Source organism: Orbicella faveolata, unplaced genomic scaffold (assembly GCF_042242905.1).
Source record: "Orbicella faveolata isolate gen_17 unplaced genomic scaffold, um_ofav_v1 contig_34, whole genome shotgun sequence".
NCBI lineage: Eukaryota > Metazoa > Cnidaria > Anthozoa > Scleractinia > Merulinidae > Orbicella > Orbicella faveolata.
Window position 1 is genome coordinate 4,492,326 of NW_028301563.1, and position 14,351 is coordinate 4,506,676.

The window sequence follows — 14,351 nt, forward strand, 5'->3', positions numbered from 1 at the left end:
AAAAAATTATTAGTATATACCACACAAGTGATTAGTGCTTTTGTCGCATTCTGATTGGCTTACTTGAAGGTGGATAGCAAGTACTATTCACCTCTGAGCAAAATTATGGAGAAAAACAAAATGGCTTCCCGTTTCGCTTCAGTTACCAAGGAGCAAATTTTATCAATAAACAAGGCTGATTATTCAACTTGTGTGGTATATACTGAAAAAATGATACACCTCAGTGTCAGTGAAAGTGGTAGATATTTACTTTGCCGCTTTGCAGCTTGGTGAACATCCACTGTTCACCTCCACTTAAGTGAATAGTTGTTAACCAGCAAACAACGAAAGCTTGGCATCAGATTGAGGTTTCTTCCACATGGTGACTACTTTGCACATGTGCTTGTGACAACAAAAGAGACTCTATTCTCTTCCCTAGATTGTCCCCAGAGCCTCCCATCTTTTGGTCACATGTCGGCACAACAGCACCTCAGTATCCACCAGAAATCACAATCCAGTGGATATGTGTTGACAAAACAAACCACGCTATCTGCTGGATAGTGATTTATCCGGTGGATAGCCTAATGGTGCTACCACCTTTCGAACAACTCGGACCAGATTGAGATTGAGAAATAACCCGGTTTACTCATATTTTGTTTAACAAATCGCCGGAGGTTTTCCAATCTCGGAGGAAGAGGAAGTTTGGTGACCGGAAGTTAAAATAAATAGCTTCACGGTGCAGTAGCCCCCACCCTCCGACTGCCCAGCAAGGTCAATACCCATAACTCAGTACGAGTCGAGGGCTGGGAGAAATCCAACATGGCGTCAACCATCGAAGGCGATGGAATTCGTGTTTTGCTGACTTGTTCTTGTTCTGCGTTATCTCCAGCGGCTCGTTTGTACTTTTGTCGACACTGCATTAAGCTGAGATGTCCTCTGTGTGTCTCTCATGAGGTAGTTCCTTGAGATGAAGGAAAAATTCAATATTTGATGTTTGACGATTATGATGTTGATGTTGAATTGATTTTGTGTTTAATTTATCTTTTGTAAGGTCGATTCTTACTACTGCCCTAACTGTCTGGAAAATATGCCCTCAGCAGAAGCTAAGGTTAAGAAAAACAGGTAAATCCTACGTTTAAAATATAGGTCCAATTCCTCAAGCATAAAGTAAAAAAAGACTTAATAAAGCGAATTATCACAATGCAAACCCCCTTTTCATTTTTTTGTGTTGTCGTTTCTTGACTTAGTGGCAGAATAGAACAAGGGACTATATGAGAGATTAAATGTTGACCTCTTGAAAAGAGGCCTTTGGTATTGTCAGTGGATGAGTAAAACAGTTCAGTATGAACTTGAACTGATTTTGATAGCATCAAGTGCAATGCCGCTGAAATGGCGAAAAATTGCTTGGTGGAAAAATTCAGCTGAAAAGAAGCTGGCTGCCAACGAAAATTACCATTGACTTATTCTAATTCTTTAGAAAAGAATTCAAAATCAGCTGCTTACTCCAAAAAATAAAGCTGCCTACTTGAAAACTTTGCAACGACCCTGATATAATCTGTATCGTGTTTGTCAGATGGCTAAAACACTGCTGAGGCAGTAAAATTATAATACAGTGATCCAAGATATTGATCACTTGGTAAGGTTTAAAAGATGAATATTGAGAATTTTGTTCTTGTGAATCAAAAAGAATGATAATATAGCATATGTTTTGCATAATTATATTAAAAAGGTGTGCCAACTGCTTTGATTGCCCAAGTTGTGGTAACACACTTTCAACAAGAGCAACAGCAGTAGCCATTCAGTCAGACAAGGGTGGAGATGACAGCAAAGCAACGCAAGCTAAGAAAGTATATTACCTAGCCTGTGGCTTCTGTCGCTGGTCTTCAAGAGATATTGGCATTGAAGACAAGAGTGTTGGTGAGTTAAAGTTTTTTCTTTCATGTTTTCAGGTAACTATATACTGGTTATGCAACACTTTTGAGTGGTATGCCGTGGAATATCCCACAAAAGGCTTGTGTGTATCAGTGTTGTAGCTAAGAAAATAGTCTCCCAGCTAAGATTTCCATTGAGCCGGTCACCATTTTTTGCAAGAGACCTGGAACAAAAATTTCACCCCCAATCTTTTGCAACACCTTGAATGCGGGGCTACCAAGCTTTGCATTTATAAGATGGCAGACACAGTACACTGAGAACATGCTAAACAAAAGCTCAAAACAAGATTTTATTTAAATTACTGTACTCGTTATAATGGCATCAATACTAAAGATAGTCAGGAATTTATTCCAAACTTTTCATTTAGTTGATTTGGAAGGTTCGATATTGTTCAGATATCAAATGATTGTACGTGCGTAACCTTAAAAGTGTAGTTGTCCTTTACCAAGTGATCGCCTGCAAAAATTCAGCCGGCGAATTTCACCGGCAGCTGGCACTTGGCAACAACCCTGGTGTATATGGGGAAAATACAAGTGACAGATTGCATTGCATAACTATTTTATACCATGCCATAGAAAATACAGTGGCCAACGCAATCAATTAATACGACACACGTGTGGCAAGTGATGGTAAGGTAGGATGCAATACCATGCTTATATAACAGCTTTCCTGAATTCTGATTGGCTGTATTTTCTGTGGCATGGTATACAGTAGAGTATATTATTTTTAATAGTCCTTGTTATGATTTCCAAAATTTCAAAATTTCAAAATTTTTCGAGTTCATCAACCTCCCAAATTCTACTGTTTTGGGTATTCCTTTGATTTAATATATAATTTTAAATATCATAAAAAATATCTCTTTTAAATGATTACACTACTTCACTTTAGTAAGAGCTTCCGACACACAAATTTGAATTTCCATCCATCCTTAACTCAGTAGAGAAAAAGATTTGCTTAACAATTTTGCTATAGACCATTTCAGTAAAATTGAAAAAAAATACAATCATTTTGGATAGCAGTAGCGATGAAGTTTCAGTGTTTGCTTAACGCCATTATTAAGACGAAGTGAACTAAAATGGGTTCATACCCTTTTTTTGTTCAGTTTGTTGAGCAAAGTTGAAAATTTTTTCATCAAAAAAATTTTCTAATTTTATTGCAATGTTTAATTTGTAGTGTAATAAATTATCCTTAAAGTTGTTACAAGTATCTGCCTTTACACTAATGAGGGAAGGAAAACAGACAGCTTTTCTGTCCCTGATCCTCACCTAAATCAATGTTTGTTTTTTAGCAAGTGGTGCTTGGCAAGAGCAAGAGAGTCCAGCAGCAAGAAGGGTACTGATTGATGATTAATTATTTTATTACTTCACATTTGTGAAATTGGTGATCTCCCAGATTTCAACTTTTTTAGATTGGCATCTCTGTTGTTCTATGAAATCTTTACATGTATTTGGTTTCTGCGATCTCGTCAAGGTATTTTTTTGAGAGGTGCTCGAGCCAGGTTTATAATCAGTTCTTTCTTGTCTCTGAGTGATGTTTTTCCTGCCCTGCAGGTGAATTCCCTTGTTGAATACTACAGGCAACTTGCACAAAAGGAGAAAGCTGAAAGGGAGAAAAAGAAATTGACCAAACGACGAAACTATATGCATTTATCGGTGAGTATCTAAGTTGCATAGGACAAAAATATTGCAGTAGTATACACAAATAATGCATGTATTACTGTAAAGCTAATGGTAAGTCTGTTGTAAAGTTAAATGTTAAATGATGGTGAAGACGTGACTGTTTTAAAACTAATTTTATCAATGACTGAATGTATGATCTGATTACAGTCAAACCTGTATTAGGCAGACACCCTCTGGACCTGTGCTAGTGTCTGCTTAATACAGGGTTTCTGTCAAAACAGGTTCCCTCAGAATTCATCTTAAAAGGTTCATATTAATATTTGCCAGTATTAAAAGACCTTGAAAGGGTCAAATAGTATTCTCATGCACGGTCGAGAACTCTGAAATACCGTATTTCCATAAACAGTGACGAGTATATGAGATAACACGATTTAAGTATACAGTAACAGTATCTATATTGATCGAATCATGTGAAGGTTTGCAAAATCAAACAAGAACAAAAGTTCTGTAAAAACAAAACAGAATAACAAAATATTGCATTTCTGTGACAGCTCAGTTTGTTGGCAAACTTGAATGACCGATCTACTAAAATGTGGACAAAAAAATCATGCATCCTTTTAGCAGTGTCTGTTTGATACAGGTTTCTAATAATAGAAATGTCCATGAAAGTCAAGTTTAAAGTGTCCGCATCTGCTTAATAGAGGTGTCTGTTGAATACAGGTATTTTTTACAGTGAATGTGGGAAAAGAAAAATGGGACTTGCACTACTGTCCACGTAATAGAGGGTGTTCACTTAATATGGGATCCGCTTAATACAGGTTTGACTGTATCTGTCAGTAAAAGCTAAACAAGTATTAAATACTAAGTGCTAAACATGGAAAATAGAGTTGTGTGTAATCAACAGTTTATTTAAAATGACTACTAAGCATTTAAAAATCCTCGTGAATAGCCTATGTCTAATAAACTAGACAAGTACATAATATTATTGATTATTACTTACAATGAATAATACAATTAGTATCACAATTTAGTGTCTTATTTGTCTTGTCTGCTTATGAAGAAATAAATAAAGATACACAGCTAGAGATAGAATGTGATCATTGTATAAGTTGTAAACATCTGGCAAGGAGATTATTACTTTTTAAAAAATTTTGACTCAAAAATTAAGGGTTTTTTAAAACTATTTTCCTATAAATAAAGAAGTCACTTGTACTCAGTTCCACGGTTGTTACTGGTAATAATTTATTGGTAATAATATTTTAATAGTCTGTAATAATAAAGCTACGAAGTTCATTAATCCTTTCATTGTCTAATCCTGAATGCTGCAACGTTTTTACAAAACTGGACACAGTTCACTCCAAGAAAGGTAAGATATATAATAACTTGAGCTTAATGTCAATGTAATTTTATTAACTGCTAATGTCAGGTTTAAATTAAATTGATGTTCAAAGTGACCATTTACGTTTCTTAATAACGAGAAGCATGCTATAGACAAGTGTACTTCTCTTTCTCGCTGTAAATTCTAAATAACTGAATATGTTCTAAAATATAGATTCACGTTGTATACAGTGCAGTACTTAGACAGTATAAAAGTATTATCATTGGCTTCTTTTTACAGATTACTTGCATTTGTATGACCAGTTGTATTTTTGTCTAAGAGTGGATAATTTTTTTAAAATTATTGCATCGTGTACTAAAGGCATCCATGATTGAGTTTCAATCGATACCCTCAATCAGTACCCTAGATCGACCCTCAATCAACACTCCATCGACACCTCAACTGACATCCAATGGACACTCTATCAACATAGATCTTGGTTGACAGTTGGTCGCGACTCCACTAATTTTTGACTGATTCATATGAGTCGCTCGACCCTTGGCCAATTATTGATCAAGTGTCGATAGAGTCTTGACGGAGTATCGCTTGGGATGTCAATCAAGTCTTGATTGAGAGGTCAATCTAGGGTATAGATTGGGAGTATCGATTGACACTCGACTGCGGATGCCTTCAGTACACATGATCCAAATCATCTACTAGCTTTCTCCAATAATTGCTTTATTCTAATCACTCACTTCAAAAGGGCAGTGTCTCAGCCATGGCGAACTTTACCATCTAAAAATACTCTGTCCAGGAGGTCTTTTAATCTTGTATATGACTTCTCGTCGCATGCCAGGAATGGTAACATTAAACGGAACCCAATACGAAAGCTTGCTAAAAGACTTGCTTCAAATATCATGTTTATTACTCTCTTGACAGTAGCAACAAAAATGCCAAAAGTAATGAAAGTAAAGAAATACCATTCATCAACATTCAAAGCTTCAAATTACAATTTTGATTTCTTGATGTCATGTCACAAAATATGATGATAACCAGCCTGGGCACACACCCACTCTAATTGTTGTTTCATCCTTGTTAACATTCTTTTGAGATGATGTTTTTCAGGACAAGTTTGGTTTGTCATCACTAACAAGACGCAAGAGCAGTCTTTCCTACTTAACAGCTAATTATACAAAAGGGTATGCATTTTGCCATAATGTATTTCTAATAATGCATTTTAGTGGTATCCTGTGATTGTGTAGATTTCATTTTTTAATAAACAGTATTGACAAATTATGCTATAAGCAGGAGCCTTATACATGAAATGACATCATATCGTGTTCCAAACTTGAGCAGCATTTTTTAATATTGAGCTCCCTCTTTGGTTTCTAAGAGTGCAAACCTAGGAAAACATTGTAATGTTGCCAATGTGTGTTTAGCCATCTTTAGGGTGAAGCAATGAACTACATGTATTACATCGTTTGTTTTGTTTGTTCATTTGTTTTTTGCTTTTAAAAGAGGGTGAAATTGAATCAATTTGTCAGACTTTTCCCTTTAATGTCAAATTCGTCTAATATTTGGCAACTCATCAATGTCCATTTGTTGTAACACTGTGCATATTTTCTTAATGTTTCCTCTATTGTGTGTTTTGTAATGAAAATAAACAGTCATGTTACAAACTGTTTGGTATCCAGCTGCAAATCAAGAACATCATATAAAAAGTTTTTTTTATTTCATTTACAGTAAAGAGATGGTTGATGAAGTTTTCAGTTTAAAGAATCCCAGTGAAGCTGTCGAGGAGGTGGAAACACTGCCTGAAGAATTTTACAACAAGCCTTTGATTCTTGAAAAAGGTAGATGCCAGCAGTGATCAATCAATATTTTTTTCTTAGTGCCATGATCTCTGTGTTTGAGGTTTGACAATCTTTTGTTGAGACTCTATACACCTAAAATCCAAATTTATTTGATCTGTTTCAAAAATGCTTCCCTTTATCACAGTGGAATATAATAAGAGCAATGGATGTAACTGAGAATCAGTTATGTCAAGTTAAAGGAGCCCAGTCACAGTACTTTGACTACGTGCAAAAAAACCAGAAATATTAGTTTACTAATATAGAAAAACACCAAAGAGATAAAAATAAAAGGAACGAAGAGGTTTGAGGGTGGAGAAGATTAGCATGGATTATAAACAATGAACTTGAAAAATTTAGGTGAAACTGTTCAAGATGCACAAACCATGAAGTAGCTCTTAACATGCACTGCTATAAACACATGGCGGCATTCTGAGCACCTATCATACAATGATATTGACACACAAATTCTTAACAATGTGGTTGTTTCATATCTGATGACGGAAATCTTGTTACTCTTAAATTACCATATTGTGTTCTCTTAGTTCCACAACTGCCACAAAGATTATGCCAGCCTGACTTCCAGCCAGGAGCTATCAGGTAAGAGTGGAGAATGCTTTGTATTGATTGAAAATGATGTGTTTGAAATTTCTCTTGGAGTGGTTTTCAATTGAGTGTTGTAAAACCAAAACCAAACCAATTACCGGTACTTGCCAATTAGACGACTCAGCCAATCTCAAACCGTAGTAAAACCAAAACCAAAAGGAAAGTAGTAATTGTCTGATTACTTTCGCCACTCAATTGAAAACCGCTCTATTGTTGGCAAGTAATTAAATTAGTGTTGTGTGCCATGTTTAAGATTTGTATGTCATGCCAATCTAACATTTCTCGCACTCACTTATCTTCTTAACCTCCAGTGCAAGGATGAGTCAACAGTTTCTGTAGCAAAGGTTTTTAAAATGGTGCCTGATAGTTAGCCCCATGTTCAAATGCTAACCTGGTGGGCCAGGAGATGTCTTTTGTAGGGTTTCTCCCCCCAGATCTGTCTGGTTTGGTTGAATCTGCCTGTAGCTTAAGACCCTGCCAGCATAGCTCTCATGACAATGTAGAAGTCTAATCCATTCGTGAGCATTCCCAGAGACCCCCCTGTACATCCCTCGTCTGACAATACATGCTATATAAATTGTGATTCTTTTTAATAACACATACAGTGATCTTCACCCAAGACACAAGCATCTCCTGGCAAAGAGGTCACAACGCTGTAGGGTAAGACAATATATTATTGAAAATTATTATCTAAATTCCATATTTTTTGTGGAGTTGCAGTGGCCTAGTGGTTGGTGTGTTTGCTTCTGGATCAAGTGGTCCGGGTTCAAGCCCTGGCTGAGGACATTGCATTGTGTTCTTGTGCAAGACACTACACACTCACAGTTGCCCCCTTCACACTGGTCTATAAATGGGTTCTGGCAAACTTAATGCTGGGGAGCAACCCTGTGATGGACTAGCATCCCATCCAGGGGGGAGCAGAAATACTCTTAGTTGCTTTCCGCTACTGAAACTGGGATAAGCACCTGCCTGATGGGCCACTTGGTTCATTTACAAACTTAAACCTTTACCTTCTATACTGAATTTTGTAATATATACTAGATGACTAGTGTTTTCAATCTAAGCTGCGATTGCTTAATGTAGGTTTATTCTTTCTTCTCTAAACAGCAATGTGAACACAATCTCAGTAAACCAGAGTTCAACCCATCATCAATTAAGTTCAAGATTCAACTAGGAGCAGTGTAAGTAAATTGATTCTGTGTTATTCTAACTTGTCCCTGAACCAGATATATTTTAGCAACCATTTGTTTAAAAAAATGTTTTGTCAGTCTGGAGACACAGGAAGCGCTGAGGGCACAAATGCGCCAAATATTTATCTACACTGAGTCACTTCGACTCCAACGTAGAGTCCAGAAATGTCCATCAGAATTTTGTTTTCTGCCAGTCAAAAATTGTTGGATTACTAATGAAACAATACAAAATCAAAGTTACTGACAGTCTTGTAACATTTCTTTGTTAAATGAAGTTTGTCCATAGCTGTTTGTGTACCACATTCAGCACTGTTCATATTATCAGCCACCATGTTTGAATGTAAAGTCATTTTAGTCAGCGGTTCTCCTTCGCACACACACTTCATCGAATGGTGGCATGAAGTATCCACCTTCCATGACCTCACATTTTCAAAAATGACTGCAAACTTTGTGGAGAAGGTGTCAAAGGGTCTTCAAAGGGAAAGAAAAATTTGTAATCCTTGGCTATTTTTGGCTCTATTTCATTTTACGCATTGCGGACCTATGGCAGGTTATAATAATCACGTTTTTACTGGAAAGGTGTAACGTTGCAGCCACTGAAACTATTTTTATGATTAACTCTATTTCTTGTGGTTTTCTTGTGTCAGGTATTATGTACCTATGTTGAGAATTTCAAATGTTCCTGTCCTGAGGTTTGGAAAGGTGAGTAATCTGTTTTTGAATTGTTTGAACCATCTTAAAATTCTTGTGAAATGTTTTTGATTATTTTGTCAGTCTTTGTTAATTACGTAAACGTTGAATTATATTTTTGCGAATTTTCTTATCGAAGAAGAATTCAGTGTGTATAATTGTTGTGCTATTTTGTGGTTGCAGGAAGCTCAGGTGACCCTTTCTCTGACAAATCCTGTGGAACATTTATTAAAAGTCACTTTGTTGAAAGTTGAACAAGATCAGAAAGATGGCTCGAAGGAAAGTGATGCACAGGACAAGGAGATCAAGCCAGATCAAAATGCTGACAAGTGCGATGAGAAAAGTGAGAAAGAAGAACAAAGGAAAAACGAAAACGAAAAAGACAAGGACGAGAAGAACGATGAACAGAAAACAAAAGAGAAGAGTGATGCAGAACAAGAAAAAGCTGCTGAGAAAGACAGCAAGAAGGACGGCCATGTTGGAGTGGCTGCGAGTAAGAAGCCTGGTCGCAGCATTGATAACAGCTGTGAGAGCAGATCGTTTGTGCCTACAGCTGAGGTAATATACTCGCTGTACACTCATGTACAACGGAGCCTTTATAGGGAATTGTTTGCTTAGAAAGAAGATGTTCTGGGAGGCAGTGTGGCCAAATGATTTAGAGCACTGCTCTTGAAATCTGCGTCACTAGACTACATTACTTGAAAAAATTCGGACGATTTTAATTTCGGACACAAGAAGCGTCCGAAAATAAAACCGTCCGAAATATTTACAGTACAGTGTAAAATCGTTAAGAAGCTCCAAAACTCTTAGTTTACTTTATGGAGAGAACTCTATTTGAGACACTGTTTGAGACATGTATCGGCTTGATAGAATTTGCTATTTTCTCGGTCTGTCAATCTGCAAAACGAAACTATCATTTTCACTGATGTTGTTTCAGTCTGATTCGTTATTTGTCGGCGCAAATTTACTTTTAGGAGGTTTCCAAAATGTGTCCGAAATTTTTGTCCGAAATTTGTCCGGAATAAGATAAAAGGTGTCCGAAAATTGAGCGACCGAAATTTTTAAGTCTGAAATTTTTTGCAAGTAATGTGCGATCTGGCGATCTACAGTATATTTGATTTTTTCTTTTTTCATTTGTTTGTTTGTTATTTTGTTAGGTCATTCTCCCCACCTTCCCTCTCATGTTGGGAGCACGTGACGAGGCGGCTGAATTTGATGAAATGGACTCCGCTACTACTGCCGAGATGTTTAATGATGATCCAAGGTTGGAGATTAAGCATAAGCTAACAAAAATCGAATTTTTTAAACTCGCTTTGAATTTCTTGTTACTTATCCTTATAGGCTGACTGAATTGTTGGCTGATTTTGTCTTTCAACAGAGTTGTTGTCAATCGGCAAGCAAACAAGTTGTGGTTTCTTGTGAAAGTGGTGCCCAAAAAAACATTAGGTGATGTGAAGGTGTGTGACATTACATTTTGAGATTGCCTTGAGATTGCTGTACTAATTAGAGAATACGCACTAGGCCATTGCTGCCCTAGTTCATGTACGGATCCTTTCGATGGATAAGATCATAAGAGAGAATCCGGGCGGGGGGGGGGGGGGGGGGGGGTGTTAGCCACTTACGTTTTTGAATCTACAAAGAAATGATTGTATTACATGGTAACAAATCGTAACCTCTTTCTGTTCCTTTGTGCTGTGAGTGTCTGCTTCTGTGATTTAAAGATTTATTGGAAGTTGTAGGCCCCTAACGAAATGAAAGCGTCAACTTTAAGCCTTGAAACCTTACTTAGAAATGTGCTTTTTTTTAATTCCGCCTCTGCGGAAGCGGGGTTGTGAAGCTCGGTGCAATACCCTAAGTTTAGTAAATTCTTGACCCTGTTTTTTGTTGTTTTCTTTTCAGTTCTCGGTGGTTATGCAGTACGATTACAAGCATATAGCTACAGCTTTGGTGCGAGGCGGCCAGGAGTCAGAGGAACAACTCGTAACACTGAAACACAAACTGCATATAAACCTTGGACCTGTGGCCCCGGAGTCTTAATTATTATTTACAGAGGCATATACAGAGGGAATCAAACAGTAGAGGACATGAAAAGGGAGATATTGTGTAGTCGGAAAACATTCTGCAGTCGGGAACTTTGCTAATGAGGCTGTTTTCAGTTTCGTGGTCTGAGCGTTTGAAAAGGCTCCGGTTATTCGAATCGCCAGATGAAATGTCATCTGTAGAGGCGTGGGACCGAGAGGATAATTATGACCGTCAATGTTGGAAAAACGATGTTCAAAATGTTGTTGTTTATAGTGGTCAATGCGCTTAGCTACGCCTAGCTAGTTCACAGGCATGCGACTTAAACGGAAAGAAACAAATATATCAACTTAATGGCGGGAGGCACGTCAGTTGGCTATTTACAAGCATGACTGAGGAGTTGAACTGGGTCTACCAAGAAACAACTCCAGCTTAGAGGTCAGAGCGGGACTTGAGCCCGTGACTTCCGGATTTCAAGTACGGCGCCCTAACCACTCGGCCTCGCTGCATGCGATGTTTCAAAGTAAACGCAGAAGACGGGTCTACTGTAAAATAGTTTTGAAATATTTAATGAATCCTTGAAGTAATATGTTTAAACAAAGTAACAGGAAAAGGTAATACTTACGGGAAATGAAACAGGAAGTTATTATTTGGTGTAGAATAACTCTCTTCTTTACCTGAATAAACAAACTTCTCTCGTCACACAGTGCTTTGTTCTGGCGCCAAAGTAGTTATAGAGAGGTCATAAAGGGACCGACCGTTTTGGCCCAGGTAAGGCCAAGGTAGGCTTAGGTAAATTATTCATATGCGGACAAGTAGGTTTGGATTTCCTGAATCAGTATTTATGAGAAGATTCCCGCTGCATACTAAGACGTGTCTTCCTTCCGAGTTAAAGGAGTTACGTCACGGTTTGCGCATGTTAAAAAGTTAGCCTAAAGTTTTCAAGTTCATCGTTTGCAATCCGTGTTAATCTTCTATATCCTCGACCAATTTGTTCCTTTATGGTTTACTATTATCCCTTTGGTGTTTTTTCTATCTTAGTAACTGACTATTTTCAGGTTTCCTTCAATTTAAAGGTAATTTTGTACGTGACCAAAATAACTCAAAATGCCGTGACTAAACTCCTTTAGGGCCCCAGATAAAAACACGTGAACATGCAGGCGGAACACGTGAATTCGCAACGTCATGTCGTTATCTTATGTAACACAATCACTTATTTGTGTGGATTGAGGTCTGAAAATTGTATAATTGACGCTGCTGATTGGAGGACGCATGATTATGTCATCCCCGTCCAACTGGTTTTCATCTGTCAATCATGCTTTGTTTTCTTGGCTCGGATGGGGTTTAGAATTTCTTCCCCCGCGAAAATACAATCATTTGAGTGAGTCAGTTACAGGGTGAACTACGACATCTCAAAGTGAGACTTCTATTATTTTAAAAAACGCTTATGTAGGCTAGCATGGCTCTTTCAAAGCAGGTGAGTCAGCATGCAATCAATTGGAATTCTAAAAGTTGTATTTTAAATTATCAGCAGGGAATACTGAAGTAGCATCTGAAGGTACCTGTTATGGCACACCCTAAATATATACTTTCGGTGTTAAGAATACTAGCTAATGAGTACTCACTTATAACTTTATATTAAAATGGAATATCGAGCGAGGAATTACCATTTCAATCAGGGATTTGTCGATAACGTTGTTTTACAGATCACTGACGCTGCAATTTAACTTATATAAGTAAATTTTTACTCTTTACTCTTTACTCTTCACTCGAGAGGAGATGACATATGCAGCGTCAGTAACCCATCTAACTATAAACCTCTAGCGATAACCGGTGCTGCCCCTGGGCTACTGCTTCGCCCCTGAGAAAATACGGAAATTTTATTAGTTTCAACGTTGCTAATAAAGATAGCAAATACACGATTTTGAAAATTTAAGTCAGAATAAATCAAATATAATAGCGTTTTTCAGGAAAAATTTATGTTTTAAATTTACTTTTTAAAATAAAAAAGATTCCAAACTTTTAACAAAGATGGAGTTAAACTTCAAAAGTTCGTTACAGTATAAAGTCTGCCGGACCAAGACGAAGTCTTTTGGTGTTAATTCAAAAGATTGAAATTTATTACTGCAACCTGAAACTATTGATATTATTTGTAGTAATTTGGATCAATTTAAAGGTTGATATTTGTGTACAAAGTGACTGAATCTTGTAAGAGTTGGGCAAATCTTGCCTGAGTGTATTGACGATGTCCCACGGAAGCAGTCCAGCATCACAATCATTTTTCAGTGAATGAAATAGGCTGAAAACAAAACTAAAACAGAGGCATATACGCGGTGGAGACTGCCATATATTTTCCCGGCTGACTAAAGTAGAAAAGAATGCGGTTTTTGAATGAATCTGCAGCATTTTCCCTAAGAGAACAATTCCCCGGGAAACAGAAGTTTATAGCTTCCCGACTATCCCGCAGTCAATGATCTTATTGCAAGGCGATGGCAACCCTGCCCACTCAAGGAAGCGATGAGGGAGGCACGTTAGGTGAGATTTACATTGCTCCAGGAAAAATATTTCATCAATATGAGTTAGTTTCGTTTCTCTTCGTCGTGGACACAAAAGCGCTTGATTTATTATTCAGGTATCGCCTTTACTTGTTTGAATAATTGCTGTTTAGGTAAACAGTTAATGGCGTCCAAATCAGAGTTGTCAAGTTTCAGAGTTGGTGTAGTTTTATTAGAAAACGCATTACGACTGTCATTTTTGTCGATTTGAACATTAGCGATGGTTTCAAGTTGTTTATTTACTTTTCGTTTATCTTTTTTTAGACCAAACGATGCTTTGCGTAATCATGCTACTACTTTTGTGAAGGTGCAACGTTGCATGATCATTTTATACGGTACGTGCTATGCCGTATAAATGGTGATTGCATTCGAGGTGTAAATTTTTTTCTTTTTCGATAAACAAACCCTACGATGTGATAACGAACTTTGAACTAACTGGTTTCTTTATTCAAAAAGTTAGACTCGGAAATTTTGCGGTCTTCCCGGCTGCTAGCTGCTATTTTTTACGGCATTTTTCCTGATACATTTTTGATAAGAAAGCGCAGTGGTTTCGAAATATCTCTCGCTCTTTCCACAAATAAAGCAGTAACAAT

The 14,351-nt window shown here is 37.3% G+C and overlaps 1 protein-coding gene across 2 annotated transcripts; it reads left to right on the forward strand.

The window, feature by feature from the left end:
- The first annotated feature begins 71 nt into the window (after positions 1 to 71).
- On the forward strand, positions 72 to 11,905 carry LOC110051206 (dynactin subunit 4-like). 2 transcript variants are annotated; one of them, XM_020757230.2, is made up of 16 exons: positions 72 to 933; positions 1,031 to 1,101; positions 1,709 to 1,896; positions 3,200 to 3,243; positions 3,462 to 3,563; positions 4,882 to 4,896; positions 5,974 to 6,047; positions 6,592 to 6,701; positions 7,244 to 7,298; positions 7,910 to 7,964; positions 8,412 to 8,485; positions 9,142 to 9,196; positions 9,368 to 9,742; positions 10,342 to 10,448; positions 10,563 to 10,641; positions 11,084 to 11,905. In XM_020757230.2, the coding sequence occupies exons 1-16, from the start codon at positions 799 to 801 to the stop codon at positions 11,219 to 11,221; spliced, it is 1,677 nt and encodes a 558-aa protein (XP_020612889.1). In that variant the 5' UTR covers positions 72 to 798; the 3' UTR covers positions 11,222 to 11,905. The 2 variants fall into 2 exon arrangements, with proteins under 2 accessions (XP_020612889.1, XP_089126742.1); XM_089270616.1 differs by lacking the exon at positions 4,882 to 4,896.
- Positions 11,906 to 14,351: the final 2,446 nt, after the last annotated feature.

Bases quoted from the DNA above. Each gene is read 5' to 3' on its own strand.
- LOC110051206 (XM_020757230.2), top strand. From the start codon at position 799: ATGGCGTCAACCATCGAAGGCGATGGAATTCGTGTTTTGCTGACTTGT. The intron at 1,102-1,708 runs GTAAATCCTACG...TATATTAAAAAG, and splicing joins GCTAAGGTTAAGAAAAACAG to GTGTGCCAACTGCTTTGATT. The intron at 3,244-3,461 runs GTACTGATTGAT...CCTGCCCTGCAG, and splicing joins AGAGTCCAGCAGCAAGAAGG to GTGAATTCCCTTGTTGAATA.